At 42.0% G+C, this 24327-nt stretch overlaps 1 protein-coding gene across 4 annotated transcripts in view; it reads left to right on the top strand.

The window, feature by feature from the left end:
• The window catches only part of ANTXR1 (ANTXR cell adhesion molecule 1), a 69719-nt gene that overhangs the window by 19257 nt on the left and 26135 nt on the right, over nucleotides 1-24327 (top strand). For all 4 annotated transcript variants that reach the window (XM_085510084.1, XM_015882878.3, XM_085510085.1 and 1 more), the window contains 3 exons: nucleotides 6189-6258; nucleotides 6842-6920; nucleotides 16847-16942. In XM_085510084.1, coding sequence (XP_085366210.1) covers nucleotides 6189-6258; nucleotides 6842-6920; nucleotides 16847-16942 — 245 coding nt within the window. The remainder of the gene's footprint in view (nucleotides 1-6188; nucleotides 6259-6841; nucleotides 6921-16846; nucleotides 16943-24327) is intronic.

The raw sequence follows: 24327 nt of genomic DNA, 5'->3' as shown, positions 1-24327 counted from the left end.
TTTCTGAGTTCAAACTGTTCCCAGATTGAAGGAATCCAACAGTTTCTCATCAGGGCTCCCAGATCCACATCTCTCCTGGCAGATATTGGCACAGCTGTGTTAAGTTTAAGCTCCTCTATATTGGAATATACCTGAATGCTTTTGCTTTACTGCAGCTCAAGCTTGTATTCTCCCTTGTCCACTTAGATGCAAACAGTTTAACATCAGCATTAACTCAAAGGGAGTTTTATGGAAACCTTATGGAGAGCGGATGGCTCAGCTGTTTTTGTTTGCTTGAAACTTCTCGGGCTCTGATTGTATCAGGGAGGGAGGTGTTTATAAAGATAACACTAAGCCAGAAGTTCCTGAAACCTTAAATTATCCCTGATGAAATATAGACCAGCACAGCTAGGACTCACTGAGGTTAAAGGCATGAGCTAATAGATTTTTATTGGGATTACTGGCAGAGAAAAGTGGCAGGTGAAAAGAGCATTGGCTCATAATGTTCATAGCTATGGGATAGAAAAAAAAATAACAGTAATTAAAAAAGGAACATCTGTAGAAACCATGAAGAATATTTGGCTGCATGGAGCTGTAATCAGATGCATGTTTAACAGCAGGGTGTTTTCTGCCAGCAGCAGGACCTAGGAGAATTGGTTTCAGACTGCACAAGAGTTAAAATTAATTATCCAGTGCAGTGACTTATGACTGCTTTGTGGTGCTAAAATGTCTTTGTCTGCCCAGATTGTGCAGGATCCAGCAAAGATAGCTATGGGCAAGGAGGCAAGCTCTGTCCTGGGCAATTTAAAACTCAATGGAGGGATGAAAGATGGGTGAGGAAGCAGCACTGCACCACAGCAGAGATAGGACCAAACCTTGTTGCATTCTAGTGAATGCTTTGCCAAAACTGATTCTTTCAAATTAGTCTTAGAGATTATTAGAGTTTTTCATCACCTGGTAACAGAAGCATTTCTTTCCTTTTTATTTTTCTGGCAGCACTGTACTTTTCTTGTGATACCTTCCATACTTTCTCATATCTTGACCACTCTCAGCACAGGAAAGTTCTGCTCTGCGCTTCTACTCCAATCTCTGAGTTTCCTGATTTCATGACACTTTAAACCTCCATCAAATGTCTCCTCTTATTTGTGTTTTGTTTCTATCGGCTTTTCCCTCTTTTCATTACAGTTAACATCTCCCACTGAGCAAACTCAAGTTATCTGAGGATGTGACCTTTGTGAAGGACAGAAGCTATGCTTGTGTTTCCCTTAGAAGGAATAGATGTGTTTCTTGGGTGAAAATATACACCAAGGTGAGCTAGGCATCCTCTTTCGAAGGGTGATCAAGTCATTGCTTCATTAAAAAATTAGTCATAGAATGGCACTGTTTGGAAGGGACCTCAAAGAGCATCCAAGTCCAACCTCCCTGCCATGGGAAGGATTATCAACCACTAAATCAGGTACCGGATCAGGATGCCCAGGAGCCCATCCAATCTGACCTAGAATACCTCTAGGGATGGAGCATGCATGTGAATAAATAGGAATTAGAGCTGCCAGTTGCAAACATGAGCAAATTAACATTGTGGTACCTGCCAAGTTGTTGGCAGCTTTTGGGTTATCTGTGCTGGGTGAACAAAGCTGTAAGCACAGCTTTGAAGAGAAAGGAACCCATCAGAAAAAGAAGAAAATTTCCTTCCAGATCCCTTCTCTCCACCTAGAGGTGATTACAAATGTGATATCATTGCTATGCGCTTATCTCTCTCTTCCCCCCCCTCCCCCCCATCCTCTAAACTCAGTTCTGGCTTTGGCATTTGTAGCTCATGTGTCCCTACACATAACAGAGCAATCATAGCATGATCTCAATGTGGTTTTCATTACAGCATTAACAAAACATTCTCTCTTTATTTATGGGCCTTCTCATAGGCCCTTCAGTGTTCCAGTGTCTTTCTGCATTCCTACTTGCCCACAAAGTGGATCTGAAGTAAAAACTTTGCTTGCAGAGTTGTCACAAGGAGTGGCATAAGAAGAGTCAGCCAGGATGAACTGAGATTGGCTTTGGTAGTTGGTGCAAGTGAATAATAGAGGTATTTTGAGTTTTCCTTAAACATCTCCAGGGAGAGCGACTCCACCACTTCCCTGGGCAGCCTGATCCAAAGGTTGGTCTCAGGTGGACTGAGGACCAAAGAGAGAACAACCAGATGATCCTCAGGGAATCTCATGTGAGAGCAGCCAGATTCCCCTGATTTGTCTGTATTAGATTAACAGAAACCAGTGTCATCTCTCCTGCAGATGCAGAAGACTAGATCAGGGCATTTGGAATTGCACATTAGTCAAACACGAATCACAAATGCCCCTTTATTTGACAAGGGTAATAACAGAAGGAAATTGTTGGTCTGTGATGCATGGAAAGTTTGGCAAACAGCTTTCGCAGCCTTTCCTGAACTAAAATACTGCAGATATTGCAAGCCCAACAGTCAGCATTGTCATCTCAATGCTACCAATCCGAACACAGCTTTCTGTAAGAGATCTTTGCAGTCAGTTTTCAGTCTGCCCATTGGTTTTTGGATGAGTCGTTAAGGAAGAAAAGGCTGTTTTGATTTCAGCTTACTTATATGGCATAAATGCTGCCTTTCTTTGTCACCTTTGGGCTTTTATTCCTCTGGTTTAGTTTTGCTCTTTTGCGTTAAAACATCATGCATATATTGAGGCTGTTATTATTATAGTTGGGAAGTACTCCAAGTCCTGGCTTGCCAAAAGGCTACACCCTGCTAATGGCAAAAGAAACTACACACTAATGCTAGGACTAATAGGTTTTACAGGCTACAGATAGCTGTTAAAAGGTATAAGAATGCTGGATAGTGAATTACGGGAATTTGAGCAGTAGAAAGTGCCTTGTTGAAAGGGCATCTATAGAAAACAGATGTATTGTGGGGAGATGTTTGACCCTTCTCCATTTCTGCACACAGCTGTGAAGTGATTATTAATTTTAGCTACCCGTTTATACTGTGTGCCCTATGGACTTCTTTTACATTGAGAACCTTATTTTGCTTGATGCAGTGATCAGGGGTGGATAGGTAAGGAGCTCCTTGCTGTAGGTGGGCTTTCTTAAAGGTGAAGTGTTGCAACACATCCTGAAGCTCTGCCCATAACTGATGTCTGCAATGCATCTCTATAAATGTGGCAAAGGAGTCTAGATGACTTCTGCAGGGTTGCAAGGCCAGCTAGCGGCCGAGCCGAGAAGGGAAATTGCTTTCTGTGCAGAACCTGCAACACAGAGCGGCCCCTGCCTTCCCAGCTCCTCCACCAGCATCATCAGCTGACAGGAGTCCAAACCACAACATTCAGCTTTGGCACGAGATCTGGAGCTCAGGAGCATTCGGGCCCATCTCGTACTGTATGGGAGTACAGCAAGTTTTTATGCAGCATGCAAAAAGAAAAGCTTCCTTTCGAATGTGTCTTGCAGATAGAGGTGTGAATAGCAGATAAGTGTTGTTTTGTTTGGTTTCTCAATGTAAGTGTTCCAGGAAGGAGTTGGGTGGACAGTTTTGCAAACCGAATGGATCCTCTTTTTGTTTAGAGCTAAGAAATAGTCACTCATTTTTGTGGTGAAACACAAGCATTCTTTAAACAAAATAATCTCTCTGTGTAGCCAACCCTGCCAGCCATGAAGCTGATGTACTTTCTAGAGAGGCATAGATGTAATGCAAGTTAATAGATGGGAAGGGAGAGAAACAGAAACAAAAAGCTGAGGAGTTCCAGTGCAAAATTAAACCAGATTTTGTTTTAGTGAGTGTTGGCATGGAGCATTCTTTGGCTGCTGGTGTTAGCAAAGGAGAAAACAAGACATTGGTCTTCATTCTCTTATTGTGTGTGTACTGAGACAGTGTCATAAACTCATGGGAGTTAATTATATGTTCATAAATGAGGGTGAGAACACCACCAGAGTGCCACAAGGCATCATGCTCACCAGCCATATGCACCTTCCATGCATGGGCAAAGTCAGTGGGAAATGCTACTGCTTTGCTTGGCTATTCGGCTGTAAAACTGAGTGCCTGCATATGATATGAGCTGATATGATATAAAGTGTGAGCATCACAGTGTGCTTTAAATACCTGTTGTCTGTCAGGCTCTCAGAGAGAAACTTGCCTTGTCGATGGTGTGGGGTTGCAAAGGAAAACCCCGTGCTAAAAACATCTGCTCCTAATGCTTAGCATAGTGGAAACGTTAGTACGTGTTCTTGCAGCAAGGCTGTGGGAAAGCAGGAGTAATATATGGTGCTTTACAGGCCAAGAGCAGGAGCAGGGATCGAGAGGGATCACAGAAGCTTGAAGGCTGCTCTAAGTAGCCAAGTCATGATGCAGAAGTGAAGCCTATTTGTGCAAAGCTTATGGTTGGCTGCAGTGTTTCATTTTCAGCTGTTTGCCTGTATGTCAACAGCCCTTAAAAAAAACAACAATGCTGTGGGTGATGCAAAGATTCAAGTGTGTGTGTATATAGGCAATGGGATTTGCTAGAAGCTGGAAACATAAGGAAAACTTAAGTGAAAGCTACAACTTTTCGCTACCATTTCATTCTTTGATGGAGTGTAAAGTAAACATGGCTGGGGTTAGAGTTGAGTTAGGGTTATGATTAGGGTTATAATGAAGTTAGTTTTAATGTTAGGGTTCAGTCTGAGCATTGATGGTGGAGTTAGGGTTATTGTGCTCCATTGCTTTCATTCATGTGAACAAATCTCCCAGCAGCCAAGACTGAATGAGGCTCAGATCTGATGCTTCTTTCAAGAAGATTACCACATTCTCTTTGGTTTTTTTGCCTCTTTGTGGCTTCTCCTCTTGCCAATAGCACCTGAAATGGAGTTATAGCTCAAAAAACAAAGGACCAAGCAAAACAGACCAGTTCAACTATTCATTAGATTGCTAAACAATTTGGCTAAACTCTCGTTCTTTCTCCTTTCCATTCTATTTCTGTTAATGATGCCAGTAAGGCACCAAACACTGCTTCTAATGTTCCTTCCTGGGAAGATAAGTGAATGCACTGTGCAGTTGTGAAGTTGTTTTTCTTGGTTGTAGACCTTGGTTTTGCTTCCTGTACTTCAAACAGCAAAGCAAGGTGGTGATATATTGTTCTCCAGTTTGAAGTGGTGACGTGGAAAGGACTCCTCCATCCTGCAGCGTACAGTAATGAGATCTGGATTTGTGATGGGATTTAAATCTGATGTGATTTCAAACAATTATAACTGGAAATCGTTAGGAAGATATTTGCTAACTGCTCTCATTTCGTGTAAGTGTATCTAGAGGAGACCCTAGAGATGGTTCTAACTACAGCTGGAAGAAAGCTTCCCAATGCAGTGACACGCTTCTGGAAACTGCTGATTCAGCAGAGTCAATAGGAATGTGTGGTTTCCAGCCAAAAGTAAAAGAAAAACCAGCCTGTCTGCCTGGTTTTCTGCCAACCTGCCTGATCTTTCATCAGCTGGCAAATGGGCTGGGAAGTTCCTTAGGATCCCCATCTCTCTGGTGATGAGGGAGATAGTACAAAGTTCTAAGTCTATGAAAGAGCATTGGCTGATGCTCATCTTTCCAAGGTAAATTCCTATTGTTATTTGGTTGGGCTTTTTTTCCACTCTGATTTAAAAGCTATATCAGAGGCAGGGAGGTTTGATTCACGTTCAGACAGTTCTGCCTTGAAGTTATGAGATTTTTCCATAACTTAGGCTTTTATTCACCAAGCTGTTTCCAGTCGTAATCTATTGCATTGGACTTGTTGGTCCTTACTGGTCTCTTCCAGTGTGAAATATTCTATGATTCTCCATCCAGGCCTCCTATACAGGGGGGCTGTGACGACTTACACTGTACATTCAGAAAGCTTTGGGTCTTCAATTCTGTTGTGACTCAGATGGAGGGCATGGGGGACTTCAGCAGCACCAGTGGCTGCAGGAATGGGGAGGATGTTGCCTATAGAATGGGGACGGCAGACAGTGCTGGGCTTCTGATGCCTTGAGCCCTGCTGTAGGGATCACAAGCGAGGAAAAACTTTATTTATACATACATACATACATACACACACACATATATATATGTATGTATATATAATATTTATAATATATATATTTATTATATATATATATATCTTTATAACTAAGCTGTCTCTAAGTATTGTGTTACTGATAAATCTCTGTATCTCCCTCTTCTTTTTTCTTTATTTTTTCTCCAGATGAGAAGCCTTTTGTTGTGGAAGATACCTATTTACTCTGCCCAGCACCTGTGCTGCGAGAAGTTGGCATGTATGTTTTTCCTATGTTCTCTAATATTTACTTTGCCTATGGGAAAATGACAGTCTGCCTCATCTCCCTATACTCCGTTGTTCTTAAGTGCAACTCATGCTAACATTGTCTTTTATATTTCACCTTTTGAGGAGCTCATAGCTTCTAGAACATAAATTTTTAGGTTAAAGGAGAGGGTTGTTCGGTATCATTGCTTGGGGTTTATCAGGTATGGCACATCTGAGTGCAAAATCTGGCTGTGGCATGTTTGCATTGCTAGTGTCAATAGATTTAGATGCACTCTTTGAAACTATCTCAACTCAGGGTGGTTTATTAATAGTTATGTGACAAGATTTTAGACCCCCATATGGGATTTCCATCAAAATGACTTCGGTGCATCAACAGACATTTCTCTCTCCTCCATATAAGCACAGTGAGGGAGAGACAATAGGAGAGTCAATAATCCTCTCAATGACAGAAAAGCATTCCTGCCTCGAATGGGAAACATTTTGCTGCTGATCCTGAAGTCCAGGTTCCAGAGGATGTTGCCTAGAAGAGGATTGTGGACAGACAGCCCTGATTTATTTCATTGGTCTTTTTTCAGGGAGGCAGCTCTTCAAGTCAGCATGAATGATGGTCTAAGCTTCATCTCCAGCTCTGTCATCATCTCCAGCACGCACTGTGTAAGTTCTCATTCACCAATTTGAAATGATTCAGTAGGATGAATGTATTTAACAACAGACGTTTGGTACGCTGGCATACGGCTATTAAGGATATTATACTAGTAGAGGACTTGATCTTTATTTAATATTTAAGTCTCCTAGGAACAAGATTGCAAAATAAATATCACTTTTATCAAACAGTGCATGCTCTAAGAGAAAGAAAACATTTTCCATCTGAGGCAAATAGGTCACTTCTTGGCAAGGAACAAGGGATCAAGGCCTTTGCCTTGAATGAATCGCAGCTTCGATGCTGTAATTCAGCAAGCCTTGATTCCTGCAATTGCCAGAGGACTCAGTGCTCCTGTGCTCACGTTGTGTCTTCTAATGCCAACTGCTGGAAATGGGATACTGGGAAATATTGCCTTGCCCAGCACAATCAATTTTTGTGATGCTTCCAAGGCAAAAACTGTTTTGTTTTGCTTTATTTTCCCCCAATGACACCGCCTTCATATACAAATAGTGATCACGTGGCAAACAATGTTCTTGAGCATTTGTCCCTTTTAGGAAGTGACAGTTTTGTGTCTTTTGAATGCAGCAACTCACTCCCTTTGGGAACAGACAGCTTTAGCTTGAACCCATACTGCCTAACTGAAGTCATTATTTGCATTTTTTCCACTTGAGGTGTAAAATCTGCTACAGCATTTCAATGTGGAGAAAATGAGAGCAGGTTTGGAATGACGGCATATGTAATGACTGATTTAATCTCCTTCCTGCTCTGCTGTGAAAGAATGAAAGACATTCTGTTTTCCAGCACTAAGTGACAGCACTTGTCAAGACTGTCAGCACCACAGTTAGACCTCACTGGTGAATACTGTTGGGGGTTTGGGGTTTTTTGTTGCTTTTCTTATTCTGAAGGAGATGTAGGTACAGCTGAAGCAGCCTTGCAGCTTCTACATGTTCATTCAAATCTGGGCATACAAGCCTGCAGATGGAATCCACTTGCCTGTATTGCACATGTACATTGTGCTTCATGGGACCTCTTGCTTTCCATAGCTATCTGATTCCTGAAATATGGAAAGCTTCATCATGGTTTGCAGCCAAATGAATGCAAGGGATTCCTTAAATTCAACTGGTTAGGCTCTGTTTTAGTCTTCCTTTGGCTCAATTGCTTGTGCTTTCCTGCATCAGAGTGCAGGCACGGCAGTATACACTTTTATACCCCATTTCCATACGTCTCAAGAAATTACTTATTCAGGTTCCTAAGATAAAATTGCCAGAAGCACTTAAATTCTGTTTTTAAAGTGAGTATTCAGGCTGTCCTGCTTCTTTACTGCAAATCTCTCCTCTGATGAAAGGTAGTTGATTTTCCTGTTAATAAAAGAAGACAGAAGATCTTTATAAAGATGCTTTTGCTGCAGAGGATCTTTCAGAATCTCCATTTTATAGTATGTTTTGGGAAGAGCTGCAGTCACTCAGCTGTATCTGGTGGAGAGATGAATTGCAAAAACAGAGGATCAAAATTCTTCTTCCAAATTGGACCAGTGATTTTCAAGCCCCCGTTATGAAACAGCCCACAGGAGGTCTTTGGGGGCTTTGTTTTGTTTTTCTTTCAGAGTTTTCAGAGGCAAAGTACATGGTTTACATATGTGAGGCCCTTGTAGATCCCTTGTGGTGAGGATCAGTCTGGAACTTGGGCTCACCCATCAGCCACCAGATGAAATTCCTAATGGTGGGTCTTTGTGATGAGTAAGGAAGTATCAGAGCTCATCTCAAGTCTGATCTCAGGCAAGAGTGGCCTCTTATTAAAGTCTGTCATTATCTGGAGCTGAGAAGAGCCACTGACCATGGAATTCCATAGGACTGCTCAATTTTAAGAGCACAGCCTTCACCATGAAGAAGAATGAATGAAATGTGGATTACACCAAGATTATCTCAAGATAAAGGTGAAACTCCATTTTAAATAGAATTTCATGGCTTTCATTTTTGAACCAGCACAAGCAGTGCATAGCACTAAAAGAGAACAGTGGCATGTTGGATCCTAAGCATCTGCATCTCAGTGAGAATGCATTTATTCCAGTTTATTATCACGTTGGCTTTTCTGCTGTTGGTTCTGAAGTTCTTTGATCGGAAACCTGGCTGGTCCATGCCCCCTGGGCAGTAGTGTCAGGGCATACTTCTGCTTGTCCAGGTTGGAAAATTAAAGGCAAACTGGAGAGAGGCAATGGGTATTGCACCCAATGCTATGAGAAAGCAAAGCATGCCAACCTCAATTACTGATGTGCTTGTAGGTGGGTAGGACTGGAGCATATGTTGTGTCAGATGTGGTGATGAGCAAGATGCTCTTCTCCAATGGGATGGAAGTGGAAGGGCTTTGTTGTGCTTGCTTTTGCAGGGTGCTTACGGCAGCATATGTCCTCATATGGAGGAATGCAGTGATTTCTGTTTATTTGTCAAAAAACTGGGCCAGACACAGGAGCTGCTGTGGTTGGGCAATGCATTTGTTGCATTAACTTATGGAATGCAGTTGAAACCTTCTAGCTTAGGCAGCATGATGCTGCCTGCAGTGAATGAATCCTGCTTGTGTCCTCGCTGTGGATGGCCAATGCTTTTATTCAATGATTTTGCTCACCCAACACCCCAGACCAAAGGATTACTGTCTGGCTTTTGGTAAAGCTGCTATGAGTGGAAGATTGGTTTTATTTCTAAAGCAAAAGGGTAACACTCTGTAAATCAGGGGCTGCAGACAGAAGTTTAATCCTGCCCTCCGCTAACATATGTATCAGAGTTAAAGTAAGATGGGGTTCTCCTGAGCGTAATTTAGGGTGGTTTTTGGCCTGAGCTGTGAGACCACTGGCAGCTACTCCACCAGAGCAAGGGAATGGCTGGAATGAGAGCATGGAGACAGCGTGCTGTTTATGTGCTTAGCTGGGGGATGAGATGCCAGTATCTCCAGTGTGATAAAACTCAGCTGGCTGGAAGGATTTGATGAATTGGTCTCGTTGCTTGCTTGTCCTGGAGAGTTATGAATTTATTTCTCTGAAGTTGGTTTTTCAATATTTGCACCTCTTAAAGAATATATATATATATATTTTTTTTTCTTCCATTTTTAAGCTCCCTGTGGGGGGAAAGGAATCTCCTTTCCAAGTAATGAGCAAAGAGGCAGCATTGTTACTGTATTACCTAAGCAGAAGAGAGCAAAATCCTGCAGAGACATCCAGGTGACCTCTGCTGCTGGCAGAAGGAATTAAATAGCAGCCCTGAGTACAGAAGCCTGCAAAGGTTGGGCACATGGAGAAGCAGGGCATTGCTTCTTAAGAAGTAACTTCAAGGTTTACAGCATCATGAAGCCTTTCAGGTGAAGAGCAATATGTTGGGCCAGGGTATTTTGGGAGAGAGGTTGCATTTGTGAGGGCGATGCAATACCTAAATTGGGCGTGCTCTTATCCAATGCTAGCAGATATCAGCCTTGCCTTTTCTGAAAGGCTGGTGTTGCAAACCTCCACCCACCATTCTGGGAAGAAATAGCATCTCTGATTTCCAATTGTGAGGATAGATGAGACACCGAAGCAAGCTGGAAAAAAGAACTGGGTCTCATCGCTTCAATGGGTGTTGCTTTTGACAAAAGGATGTGAGTACTGACACACTTTTCTCTACCTTTATATCCCCTTTTTTTCTTGTTTTCCCATCTAAAAGAGACTGGAGGAATTTGGATGTTGAGTTAAACAATAGCGGATGGATTTTGTCTTCAAATACAGAGAAAGAGAAGGTCAGAAATTCAAGAAAGCACTGCAGGCCTGTAGCAAAATCTGATGACTCCCTGCAGTGAAGGGTTTTTTTATTCAGAAGGAATGTGATGCAGTGTTAACACAGGGTTTGTTCAATTGTGACTTTGTTCTGAGCTGCACAGTAAAGGCTCTGCTAGTTATCACTGTTCCTGAGTCTGCAGGCAATTAAAGTGCATTTACTATTGTATCAATAGAGGCTTTATGAAACTGCAGAGCAAATTTAATGAGCCCTTTCCTAGGCCCTTGACCTGTGTATTATTAATTGAGGTATTGCTCTGTGGGAACTCCAGGGCACATGGATCTGTTTCTAAAATAAATTGGTCTTAGTAGTTTTGTGCTGCAAATATAGTAGGTAGTGAATGGTTTTGCCTCTCAGGTCACCCTAAGAGTTAAATGTGCATTCATTATTTCACTCTAGTATTGTTGTATGGGCTATTTTATGACACCCTTAAGTGAGGCAGGCATTTTAAAAGAGCATGCTCCTAAGATCTGGAAAATAAGATTCCCAAAAGAGACCAGAGGAGGAATTATAGAATGGACATTTGGAAAAGTCCTTCTCCATAGGGCTGCTTTCAAGTTCTTCTCCCATCTGTACTCATATTTGGGATTGCCCTGACCCATGTGCAACTCTTTGCCTCATTGAACCTCATTAATTTCTTCTGGGCCCATTCTCAAGCTTGACCAGGCCCCTTTACGTGGCATCATTTCCTTCCAGGCTGTCGAATGTGATTTCAATTTAAATGAAATTTCAGAAGGAAATTTCTGCCATACGTCTTGTTGTGTGGGTTCAGGCCATGCTGGTGTTTGCTTAACCTTGCTGAACTCATGGCAGGCTGCCTGTAGCAGCCCATGAGGAACATCACTGGTCAATCCCCTGTGGGGTATGTGAAAGTGTTACCTTGAGAAGGTGCTGCTTAGATTTCATATATTTACTATTTTTTATGCTTAAATGCTACAAATCTCAGACAGAAGCAAGGCATTCCAGAGCTGCAGCATGCTGTTTTCCTTCCTTTCCTGCCTTGCAAAGAAGTAAACCCAAACAGAGCCATTTATGGCTGTTGTTATGACAAAATGTAATTCCACAGAATTTTGTCTATTATTCCAGTTACTATTCAGCTCCCAGAATGAATTTAGCAGTCTTCTATTGAGGGCTGCCTTCAGGCACAACTGGAAAACCAAAATAACTGCTTAGGTTTCGCCTTGAAGACTTTGCTTTTCAGCTCTGAGTGTCAAGGGACAAGAGAGGGCTCTTTCAGAATAGGAGCTCCTCATTCAAAATGGGAAGACCTCCATATGGTGCCCATCATATGAAGGGTATTTGAATTGAGGAGAAGCTCACCTGTCCCACCAAGCCCTGTATTTAGTGTATTGTATTTAGTGCCAACTCCCAGATGCAATGCCTTACATTGCAAGACTGGGAAATGTTGAGTTTTACCCTTAGTTCTGCCCTATCTGTCTTCCAGTGGTCTTGCTAACACTTCTGTTTATCTGGAAACTTGTGGGTATTTCTTCTGAAGGAAAAATTGAGCATGTTTTCCTAAGTATAAACACTGCAATCGGGGATTAGGGAAATGTTTTCTCCAACCAAAGATCTTCCCTTGTAGCAGAGGGAGCAGTAATTACTCCTCCTTCCCTCCATGTGTGAACCCTTCAGGACAAGGGCTGTCCTTTGCTCTGGGTTTGTACAGCATGTGGCAAAGTGAGGCTTCAGTGGTGTTTATAGTTGTGCTGTAAAGCAAATAAGCAAGGATGCTGGAAGAATCTTTTGTAACTGGGCTCTCATCTTCTTTCAGCTGTGGAAGGAAGGGAGGAAAATAAATCATTGCCAAAGGACCTCTCATTTCACAGAACAGTAAACTTGGAAAAATAGAGCTGAAAATACATAGACTGGCTGACCCACAACAGGTGTTTCTTGCTCACGTCTCCTTCTGAGCTTGGCTGCCATTCAAATAACTACACATAGACTGTGATCAAAGAGGTTGGCATTACAGAACAGTGCATTCAGTGAGAGTCTATTTCCTTTTAGAAATTAGACCAGATTACAGGACTGCTGCTCCTAATAATAATGACGTCCCTATGTGATGATTTCTGTTGCAGTGATGGGCTTGTTCCCAAGAGAGTCAGGTTCTATGACTGTATTCTAGGTAGAAATGCTGAATGTTCCCTTTACAATAAAAGCTGCCTGATCTGATGGGCAAAGGCCAGGGTCATCCTTTGTCCTCCCCCCCTACTGTTAAACCTGTTTCTCCTTTCTATCCCATGAAAAAACTCCTTTTACTTAACTTCACAGTCTACAAAAGCCAAGTGCTTGATGCATGTATTCAACTGAAGTCCATTCTTCTTGGGCACGCCACAGAGTCAGCACATTTAAACACATGCTTCAAGTTAAATCCATTTACTGTTGTGGTAATGAGCATGCACGCTAACCACCACCTTCTCCCTATAAATCAACGGTGCATTAATTCATCAGCAACAGTATGTGAGCACATTTGTTAGATGCACCTCGTACTTCATTCATCACTCCTGAATGTCAGTAATCAAAGCTTTCAGGAGCCCGTATACTTTGAGGTTGCTAATCCATGTTCCAATTCTGGAATATCTACTGTATGCTGCAGATGCCAGTGCAGTAAAGTGAGAAACTATGAAATAAAATCTTAAAAAATAATCAGGATTCAAACAAATGCAAATTTCCACCTGATATGTAATAGCTTTTTTCTTGTTTGAAACCCTCAGAAGTAAGCCACTGAAAAGTCAATGAGGAGGTCTATGTGTTTCTTTTAGAAGCACCCCGGATGCCTGAGATGAAAGAGGGTCTCAGAATCACTGATTCTGTCTTGGTTTTGTCTGTCTGCATGACTGCATTCCTGCTTCCTGAAGCAAAACTGTAGGAACTTGATCTTGGGCAGCAACATTGGTAGGCAACAGGAGAGGTGAAGATGAGTCATGCTTCCCTGGAGCAAGCATCCCTGTTTGCTGACTCTTGAAGGAATGTGCATGCACGTAATAATGACCTTTTCCCTCTTAGATATGATCTTCCCTGGGTTTGTGTGTGCCCTAGAGGAATGTCTTGCTTTGAAGGACAGCACATAGCTGAATTTTTGTGGGTAGACTTACGGAAATAGCCTGTGCCATGTTCTGGGTCAGGCGTTGCCATCCCTCACTGATTGGGGTACCTGAAGACCAAGATGTGGGCCAAGTTCTTTTCTCATGACAAAAGAATTCCTCCCAGACATAGTTTGGCTCCTCAAAGCCCAACACTAATTCCTGAGTAAAATAAGATATATAAGATATATATATATATAAAAAATAAGATATATAAGATATATATATATATTGCACATCCATGTATGAGAAAATGCCTCAAATCTCCTGTTTCATCTCTCTCAATATCTTTGTATTTTGCAATATCATCCAGAGGTGGTTGTCCATTGGTCTTTCAACTGCCAGCAACACTTACAGCATTTTCTTGGACTTGTTGGATTCTTTGTCACGGAAAAGACAGCTTCAAGGCACCAATGCTTTTCTTTCTCTACCAGCTCATTTGTTTTGGAGTCTACGTGGCCAAGGTTCCACATGTCAAATGTGTAGCGTGTCAAAACATCATTTAAGGATCCTGATCGCTTTCATGAAGAGTTTTTCTTGATAAAGGCATTTAAAACACTGGCTCCAAGCATCATCTAGGTCTTCAGTGGCTGTCTGGAAGCAGGTTGTTAATGCTTTGTGTTTAGTTTGCAGTTGGCAGAAGTGACAGTACCTTAGCTCAATTTTTCACATGTGTTGGAGTTGTAGGTTGTTGATCCTGTCATAGGCACAGGCACTGGAGTTTTATCTCAGCGTAAGCAGTCAACATTAATCTCAATGGGAAAGTAGCACTGATTTCACGTAGCTGTATACTTAGGGGCTACCATGCTTCATTTCTGCAGATATTTCATAGGAACTCCAGTAGTTAAGTGTGAAAATTCTTAGTTTTCAAAATGAAAGCTGTTTTCATCATCTGAGTTGACAGCCTTTATTCAATACGTGTGTCAAAGTCTCCATCTAAGCAAAGTTCAAGCTCTACGGAACTATGGATGCTAGACAGAATGATAACTAAATTATAGGAGAAACTGAAAATGTAAAGGTAAAACAAAGCAAAAGCAAGGTTTTGGGTCACTTTGGTGATTATGGTAAGTTTTGTTATGTATGTATGTGTTGTCCTGGCCTGTCTAGACTATTTTCATCATCTTTGTTCAAATAGAAGAAAAGGAATTAATACCAACCCCACATTTTTGTGTGCCTGTCTGGTTTTGATATCGGAAGACGGCTCATTCCTGCAGGCTTGTCATGCAGTGCTGGCTTTGGTGAGAGGCATTACCTGAGTGAGAAATGTAAGTTTTGGCAAATGAAACCCTTTCAGCTCCTCTGGACTGTTTCACTGCTGAGAGATGCAGAATACCAGCTGGCCACATCAGCTGCCTTGCAGAGATCCAGATGTGTTAGAGTAATGTAAACTACTCTTTCCAGTACAAACAAATTCTGTTAAAAACCGGTTAAAAGACCGGTTTAATTTGCCTTGTATTTTTGCAAATTGCTTTTAAATTATTCCTAATGACAAAATTTATTTCAGTATAGGCACAGGAGGGGCAGGCAACCATTAGATGTAAAAATCCTTCCTTCTTTCCTCTATGATTTCATAGCAACAAAGAGTCAGGATCACATATTCCAAAGTGCTTAACATCAGCACGTTCCACTTTGTGGATGATGGATGTTACTTTATGCCATCTGTCTAAAGGAACAACACCAAAATGTACAGCTCTGTCTTCTCAAATGAGTTTTATTTTGTGTCAGGGTCCAGTTTCCATTTCCAGAGATGTCTTGGGTGAATTCTCCTGTGCAGACTACATCTTTTTTTATTTCCAAGTGTCAAAGATCAGATTGTCTTGATCCAAGATGTCCAGAAATGTCTTCTACACTAGAAGAAGGTTTGGAAAATGCTTTTAACCTTGATTGTTTTTCCATTATTCTTGCCATTTTGGTATGATGGGAGATCATCTGGCTGTTGAATTAGAGTGACTTAAGCAGGCACCCAATTTTCTCATCCTGCAGGTCAGTCTGCTCTTGAATGTGTCCTTAGTCTGGCTTGGTGATCCTGACATTTGGGTGGGGTTTTTATATGCCTGGCTCTTACATCAAGAACATCTCAAACAGGCTTAAGTCAGGGATGCCTGCTTGCTTACCTCAGAGTAGGGTGATACTGGGGAGACACAGTATAGGGAAGCTGGCATGTCTTAGAGAGCTGAGAACATCTGGTTTGGATTAAATCTAATCGACAAGAAATAATGCACGTTTGGTTTCGATTGCTATATTGAGGTGTCTTGTGCAGCAGTTCAGATTGTTAATAGATAATTGTTAATAGAATTGCAAATACCTTCTTAAATGGGGAAAATGTAAAGGACCATCCTCCTGTCTGCCTGCTGTTGATGAACCCATGTTGACAGTGACTGATAAAGCTTTGTCCTTTAATGGCCTTTCATTATCCCTCTGGATAATTTTTTTCCTGAACTTTTCCAGGCACTGAGGTTGAACCAACAGGTCTGTATTGTTTTAAGTCTTCTCTCATGCCCTGTTTGTAATGCTGAGTACATCCAGCTCATCACAGACCTTCTTGTTGCCTGACTCCATGCTGGCCAGTGCCATCTCATGTTTGAGCTTTGGCTTTTCTTGTTTTCTCCCTACAGATGCAAACTGCAGCTCTCCAAAGAGTTTTCCATTTGGAGTAAATTAGAATTCTGGTGTTACTTTCAAGTTTTGTGCAAGAGGGGAAAAATAGAATCAAAGAATCAGAGAATCATTTGAGTTGGAGGGGACCCTTAAAGGCCATTTTGTCCAACTCCCCTGCAATGAACAGGGATATCTACAGCTCAGTTTGCTGTAGATAGTCACAAGGAAAGGAGAATGCTTGACATTGCAAGGAAACATGGTGTTGTGAGCAGTGGTACTTTAAAAATACATACATTTTGGGGAAAACCAGGGCAAAACTTCCTACAACTCCAAGAGATGAACAAGATGCCTCAGCCTCTTCATAGTAACCAAGGATGGGGAAGATGCCCCACTTAGATGCATGAGGGAGGAGAACTGTGTTTTCTGCTGCTGGTATTCACATGTTCTCTGTTTCTCTTCCAGTCAGATGGGACCATCCTGGCTATAGCTCTGTTGATCCTCTTCCTGCTGCTGGCACTGGCTCTCCTCTGGTGGTTCTGGCCTCTTTGCTGCACAGTGGTAAGTCTTCCTCACCCTGCTCTGCCTTCAGTTTGCTGACAGCTCCATGGTATTTCTGTATGGTGAAATGTTATGTTTTACTTAATGTAAAATGCAAGGTAGAAATGGTGGGTGGGAAAGCAGCAGGTCAGCATTGTCTGGGTGGAACAAATGAACAGAACAAAATGTTCTGAAGAGTTAAAAAGCAGAGTTACAGAGCTGGTGTCAGGGAAAAAAGGCAGACAAAATGTAGAGAAAACAGAAGGAGGAGGTCAGGGGAGGTAAGGGGCAATCTGGGACTTGAGATAAGCTTTTTTCTCACTCATAACCCTGCTGTCTGACTGCAAGGACCTGTCATACCTCCGTACATCTCTGCTGATCATGCCCTAGGGCTGCCTTTTCCAATGGGAATTAGGGTGAAGCGTGCAGTTCAGTGAATCTCAGCCTTTGCTTTGCGTCTCATTTACACACCAAATACAGAGCGAGAATTACTGTCAGCAGAACCGGGGACTGGTTTTGGTGTCAGGCTGCATATAATGTTTCAAGTGCACCTTTTAAGATTATCCAAACTGACTCAAGTTTCTGGGTCACTACCACTGTTTCTGATTGTAAATCTCTTACACAGTTTCCTAAGCTTATATCGTGTTGTAGTTTGCTTCCTTGCGAGCTGTGGATCCACGGGCATTGCATGAGCTGGTCATAGCTGAGGGGTCTTTGTGTGAGATGTGTTTCTCTATTCAGAACAAGTCTTAATCATCTGGGTCTGTTTCTGGATGGGTAAGTGAAGGGTAGAATGCTTCTTTTCATGGTAGTTTGGCACTTCTGTCCTGAGTAGAAAACCAGAAGGGAAATAAAAAATACTTATCTGGACTTATCGGAACAATAAAAAAGTACAGCTCTAAAAATGGACAAAGGATCAGCAGAGGGGCAGATATCTGGGAGTTGTTTGTCTAAACTAGATGGCCTGTTCCCAGCAAAGTCAGGCCAACTCTTTCATTGGCACATCTGAATGGGAGTCAATGGAGGTGAACCCACACAGGGTTTACACCAGGGTTTAGTGGAGAACTGAGGTGACAGAGAGGCTGTAAGTGATGCAATGAGGCTGATAAGAAGGCATGAATGAAAGCAGAAGGGTAGTGAGGAGAGGGACTGTGGAAATATAAGCATTGAGATGGCAGTGCAGGACTGCTCCAAGGGGATGATATGGGGGCAGCAGTGTGTTGCTTTAAGTGCATGTCAAACACATCCCTTTACATGCTGGAAAGGTTTTAATTCAGGAACCTGAGTGAGATCTCTTCATCTTTCCAGGATGGCAGAGCAGTATCCTTAGTAGTAAACCAGCAGCAAAGATACCTCACTGTGCATTTCCATTCTGTAAAAGGCAGAGACAAATCCACATTGGTGCACCCAGCCTGCTTGGTTTAGGGTGGGGAGGAAGAGAGCAGAGCAGCACTGCTTATTTACTACTTAAGCAGTGGGTCATCAAGGAATACAGTGTCAGAAGCACAGAGTGAATTAAGGGCAGAGGAACTGGCTTGCACAACAGACAAGAGGCAGGCAAGGAATAACCTCTAATAATCAAACCACAGACCCAGAGACAGTGATGTGAATTCAAGCCTGGGGACATCTCAGAGATAATTGTGAGTCTGTCTAGAGGGGAAAAAAAAATCCATTTTTTTTTCTTACGAAGAATAAATTTGAGTGACAAGCACATTTCTAAACCCTGAAACTCCCCTTGGCATGTGTTTTAATTAAATAGGAATCATTACTGTCCAGCAGTTCTCCAGGAAAGACACCAAGCCAGCTTTACCCCTGGAGTAAAGGCACTGAAGTCAATAGACTTACTCAAGAGATTTATCTGGAACTCAGTATCTCCTTGGCATGCACCCATAAAGAAATGCTGTTTCCAAGTGTATCCAAGTTTATTGGTCTCAGAAGTATTCTGGGATGAAGTCTGGAATTTACCACTCAGTTTACAGTAGATGCAATTGTTGCTTAGTGGATCAAAATAATAATTAGGCCTTTGCTGTGCCTGATACAGGCAAAATTTCCCTTGATATCCATGGGGAGATGCAAAAGCATGGGATGCAGGTGCTAACTGTTGAGGTGATTTTAAGTTTACTGAACTACAGGCAGCAAAGAAAGATATTCTGCAAAGCATGCAACTCCAGCACTGTACACATAAAAAGAATGATGACAAATACAAAGATATCACGGCAGGATGACCTCAGTTTTCCTTAGAAGAGCACATCTGCAAAACAGAAGGTGCCAGATCCTGGCCTTGATGATGCTTTTAGGCATTTGACTTTCTGTAGCTGTTGTTTTCCCTTTCCTGAATGTAGGGTAAGCTGGAGAGATCAGAGCGCTCATAGGAGAGCTGTGTGTGTTTATACGTTCCCTAGGTGTCCTAAGGTGAGATTCAGTTCCAGGTAGGAGGCCAGCACAAGGTATAGTTTTAATATAGATGCAATCCAAGTAAATGCAAATATTTGTAAGACAGACACATTGTAAGCTTTCAAAACAGTCTTAAGGAGGGTTTTGCAGGCGTATTGTTAGATTGGTTTGGAAATTAAGTTGGTTAATTTGTTTTGGATGTATAGCAAAGTCATAATACTGTAGTTGAAAGTCATGTCTGTGATGGGATGGTTCCCATGCTCCTCCCATTTTGCACCTCAGTAGCAATTGCCTGCTCAGAATATATGCACCCTCTTGCTTATTTTTGTACTGCAGCTTCTTAAACTACAGGGGTGTGGCTGGCATATAAACGAGGTGTTGGTATTCAAGCTCTAAAGCTGCTTTCTGGAAGGAAGCATGGAAGAACCCAGCAATTTGTTTGGCTCTAAGTCTGTAGTGCAGCTGACCAAAAGTTTTGGAAACAAAAATCTGGATGGAGAAAATACAGAAAATATATATATATTAAAAACACATGCAAATTATGGCTAAACTGGAGGAAGAGAAGGGGAGGAAATACATATACAGTACAGTAACCCTGGAGAGTAATAAAATTACATGGTGCACATTGGCGTGATGGAGATTACTTGTAAGGGCCCACGTATTCTGATTCCCACCCACTCCCATGTGCACATGAGGCACCATTTTTCTTCACTTAAAATGGTTTTGGGAGAAGAGATTCATGAATTATATGAAACGTTATTGAGACAGACTGAGAGAGAAATACATAAATGTGCTGGGAAAAATGGCTCATAGACCCCACAGCCCCTGTCTTTGGTTCAGACCAAGCCAAGTGCTCAGCCAAGCACTCACCTAACACAACATGGTAGTTTGACCAAAGCTATTGGAAACTAAACTGTTATCCACTCTTGCTGCCACAAAGGAGTGTCATCATTTATAGCACAGTCAATACAAAACAATTGGAGCCAAAAAGTTAAAGCCAAATTCTCCAAAGTGTCCCTCAGTTCCGGAGTTTCCAACCCAAAAGGTCTTCCAGGGGTTCACTATTATTTAGAGAGAACTAAGAATTGCCTTCTGAAAGCCCTTTGCTTCGAGATGACATGCGTAGACTTCAGATTCCCAAACCACTTTCCTTGCTAATGCATCTCTTTCAGGCCAGATCCAAAGGGCAATTATATTAATCCTAACTGCCTTCAGCACCTTTTGTTCCAGACCACAACAGAGACTCAGCGTAGAGGAGGCACTGTTGTTCTTTGCCCCGGTTGTGCATGGAAAGAAATTAACTCAGTAAATGTTATTTCTTCCTTTGTTTTTTCCCTGGGCTCCTCTCACCTCTTCCAAAGAAAGTTGGCTAAGCTCAGCTGAGGAGAAATAGCTCATTAGGACTGAGTCTTACTCAACCAATAAACCCACAAGCAATCAATGGGTGAGAGTTAGGGCTTCTGCAGATAGCTGAAAGTAGCTGTGATTATTTCCTTTTCTTTAGTTCAGAAAATGAAATTCATTTATCTGCTCTTCCAAAGCAAGCGGGTCAGGCACTTGGAGCAAAACCCACTGATTCTGGCCCTGTCTGTCTGTGTGATTGAAATGGCCTAGGAAAAGGAATGACCTTTGCAGATGCTACATTTTCTAATGCTTTCCCCATAGAATTGCATGTCAACCCTATTTGGATGCAAATTATATCAGAGCTATTTATATGGAGGGCTGCTTTCCCCCTCCATGATGTCATGTCTCCCCTAAGTGTATAGATGATTTTGACATGTCTGTTTTGAATGTTTGCACATGTCAGCTTGAAGTCTTCTCTGTGAAGCAGTTTTGTCTCTCCTAGTTTTAATGAGTTAAAATTGAGATCCCTGGATCCTCTTCCAGGCTAAATAGAGGTCAACTGAAGAGAAAGTATGAGATAGCATTCCAGTTTGACTTCATTTGCCCCTGGGAAGAAGAATGTACTCTATTACAGATGAAAAAACAGGGACAGGCTCCTGCTTGTATTAGAAACCTTGTACTGTAGACAAAATCTCCAAGGGTTTAATGGATAGTTACAACACGAGGCAGACAGGAAACAAATAGAAAGGAAATGTTCCTTTATCCAGTTCATAACTGTGCTATGAGATTCTGTCACAGGATTTAGAGGCGGAAGAGAAAGAAGGATCCATCAGATGGGTCATTGTTAATGTTATTTTGAAAGAAAACCTGCTTGTTATGATTGCTGAAACACATATTCCATATTATCAAGTAGAATGATAGCAAATAAGAGCAAAATCCACTCAGTTAAATGCATTTTTCCTTCCTGAATTTTTAGTTCAAATTAGGCACAAAATCCTTTATTTTGTTGTATTGTTTTCTCTCATGTAGCCCTCACTTTAAGTTCTGTTCTGTTCCATCTTAAAGCCAGATACGTTTCACTGACAAGGAACATATTGCCCCTATTTATCATATAAAACTCCAGGGACGGTAACTGAGTATGTGTTTGCTGGACTCCACTAACTGGTGGAGTTTTTTAGGCTCCCAGGATGGAAAACATTCTAGACACATTCCTGGAATATGCAAAATTTGGATTCAATGTGTGCTGTCTTTGCTGATGCCTGAATGGCTACAGAAATTCTCATGGCAACAGCAAATACATCCTCTCCATGCTTTTCCGTTTCCAGTAGGTTGGCTAATAGGATTCTGCTTTCACGCTGGGTTGTTCAGCAACATCTGCTGTGTGACATCAGGGTAGGTCAGCTACCAGAGACCTGTGTCAGTCATATACGTGCTGAGATCTCTGATAGAAAGGCAAAGAATCACTTTGCTGTCCTGACTTTTCATGTTTAAGTGTGCAGAAGTGCTGACAGCTACTTTTGAAGTTCTTTGCTAAGGAAAGCCAGTGGTCAACTGTCCATCCCCCAGGCCTTGACTTCTTACCAACAAAAGACCATGCTGTAAAGTTTTGGTGGCATGGCAGTGATGTAGAAACCCTCAGGTCTTCCTAACCTAGCAAGCAAATATGGTTGCTTAACCACATTTTCCTTCTTTCAAAGGCAAAGACAGGAGATGCAGTCGCAGCAGCAAGCCCAGAAATGGCTTGGGGTTATCAAAACAAATGCAGCACACATGAACAAACACTTCAGTGTTGCCAAGTTAAACTAGCCTAAGCATTTTGCTTGGCCAAGCGTGCTCCCAGCTGATTGCATTCAGCAGGTCCATGTGTGTCATCTGGCGAGGCAGAGGGAAGGCGAGAGGTGCAGCCCAGAGCAAGATGTGGTGGACTTGAGCCTTCTGTGCCAGCTTGGGCTCTATCTAGAAGCATTTTCTTTCTTGAACTTGAGTAATCATTTCTCTTTGTGCAAAACATGCAGGTGTAAGGCACTGCCTTTCAGTTCTGGGTTCCTGTTGTCTCCCCTCCATTTAGCTTGAAACCTTTCCCCTTTGAGCTGTCCCTGTCTACCTAGTTTTCCATAGAGAAGTAAGCTCCTTTAACCCTTTCCATATGTGGACAGTGAGATAAGAAATGTATTTTGCATATGACAAACTTCCAAATTTCATACAGGTTTAAAGGCAAAGACTAGATCCTCACCATCTCTGGATTTCTTCAAACTGACCCGTCTATGCAGCCAGCTGATGGGTATGCAGTTATTCTTAGAAATGCTCAATGCCTAATAATGCAAGAAATCACTCTTTTTCACTTGGTGTGTGGTAGAAAGGGAAATGAAGTGTTCATATAAATCAGAGTTAATTTGCCAGTGTGTATGTTGTGAGAAAGAATACAAATATATGAAAAACACAGCTATCCCATCATATCCAAGTCCATAATCTCAAGATCTTTCAGTGATATTGGCTGAGAAGTTGTGTGTGAATGCATAGCTGGACCAAGTATGTTGGATGGATTATCCTCATCTTTCATGCCAATGCAAATCAGAGAAACTCCTCTGAAACCCATAATATTCCACCAGAATAACATTAGAGAAGGTAATAAGACTAGTTCCAGTAGATATATTTTGGATGAGGTATCTGAAATGTTTTAGTGTTTTGTTTGGATTAAGTTTGTATCCAAACTTTGGATTTGGTTTTGGGTTTGGATTAAGGGTTTTGGTTCAAAGGCAGGTCTGCTGAAGAGTGACCATTATAGTGACAAGTAACCAAAACATCTGAAAATGTGGCTAGAAAAGCCTTGTGTTTATTTGGTGCTTTGTATATGAGTGTCACTAATTGTGTCATGAGATGTACAAGAGACTGTGTTGTCTCTTCTCCTTAGGGAAGTTGCCAACTTCTCCTTAGGGACATCTCATTTGTCCCTAATGAGGTCAGTGGATTTGTAGCCAAGACTTGACCCGTGGTTCTACTGCACCAGAGCAGGACAGGGGTGTACCTACATCCCCCCTCAAATGTCATCCCATGTTTCCACATGGGCTTTGTGCCTCTGTGCACATAAACAGAGATTCAGTGTTGGCAACCAAGGATGCACGGTGTTTAGCAGAGGCTCCTCAAGGACCCTGAAGGCCAACAAAGAAAGACCTGCTGCTCAGGAATGGGATGTGTGGAGTGTGATGTGTAAAAAGGACTGATCCAGCCTCAGTCTCCTCCCAAGCCAAAGGCACATGCTCCTCATTAATGGCCATGTTGCATGACTTGGGGTTTGCAGAGGAAAATAAAAACAGTGAGCTCATCAGAGAAGTTAAAACACCAGAGAGGGAATTTTTTGTAAATATTTATGTCTTTGGGGCCTTTAATATGATTGTCATTTTTCTCTTCCTGCATTTAAATAGCCAAGCTGTTATTGTTTGGAACCGTGATTTTGTTTTTGAAGGGCAATCTCTCAGCCTGTACATCTGCGCCCCATCTCTAGGGAGCCTCTACACCCAATATATGGTCCTGATAGGAGCTCAGCACCCCCAACAGCATCCAACTCATAACCTGGTGCATAGAGAAGGAGCTGCTTCATCCAGATGGACTTAAAACTACAGGAGAAATTCCATCCCTGGGTTCAGTGTTGCCTGCCATGGCTGTGCACT

Source organism: Coturnix japonica, chromosome 10 (genome assembly GCF_054131305.1).
Source record: "Coturnix japonica strain WE chromosome 10, WE-NBRP24, whole genome shotgun sequence".
NCBI classification, from domain to species: domain Eukaryota; kingdom Metazoa; phylum Chordata; class Aves; order Galliformes; family Phasianidae; genus Coturnix; species Coturnix japonica.
Note: the sequence above shows the minus strand (reverse complement) of the source record. Positions and strands in the feature narration are given on the sequence as shown.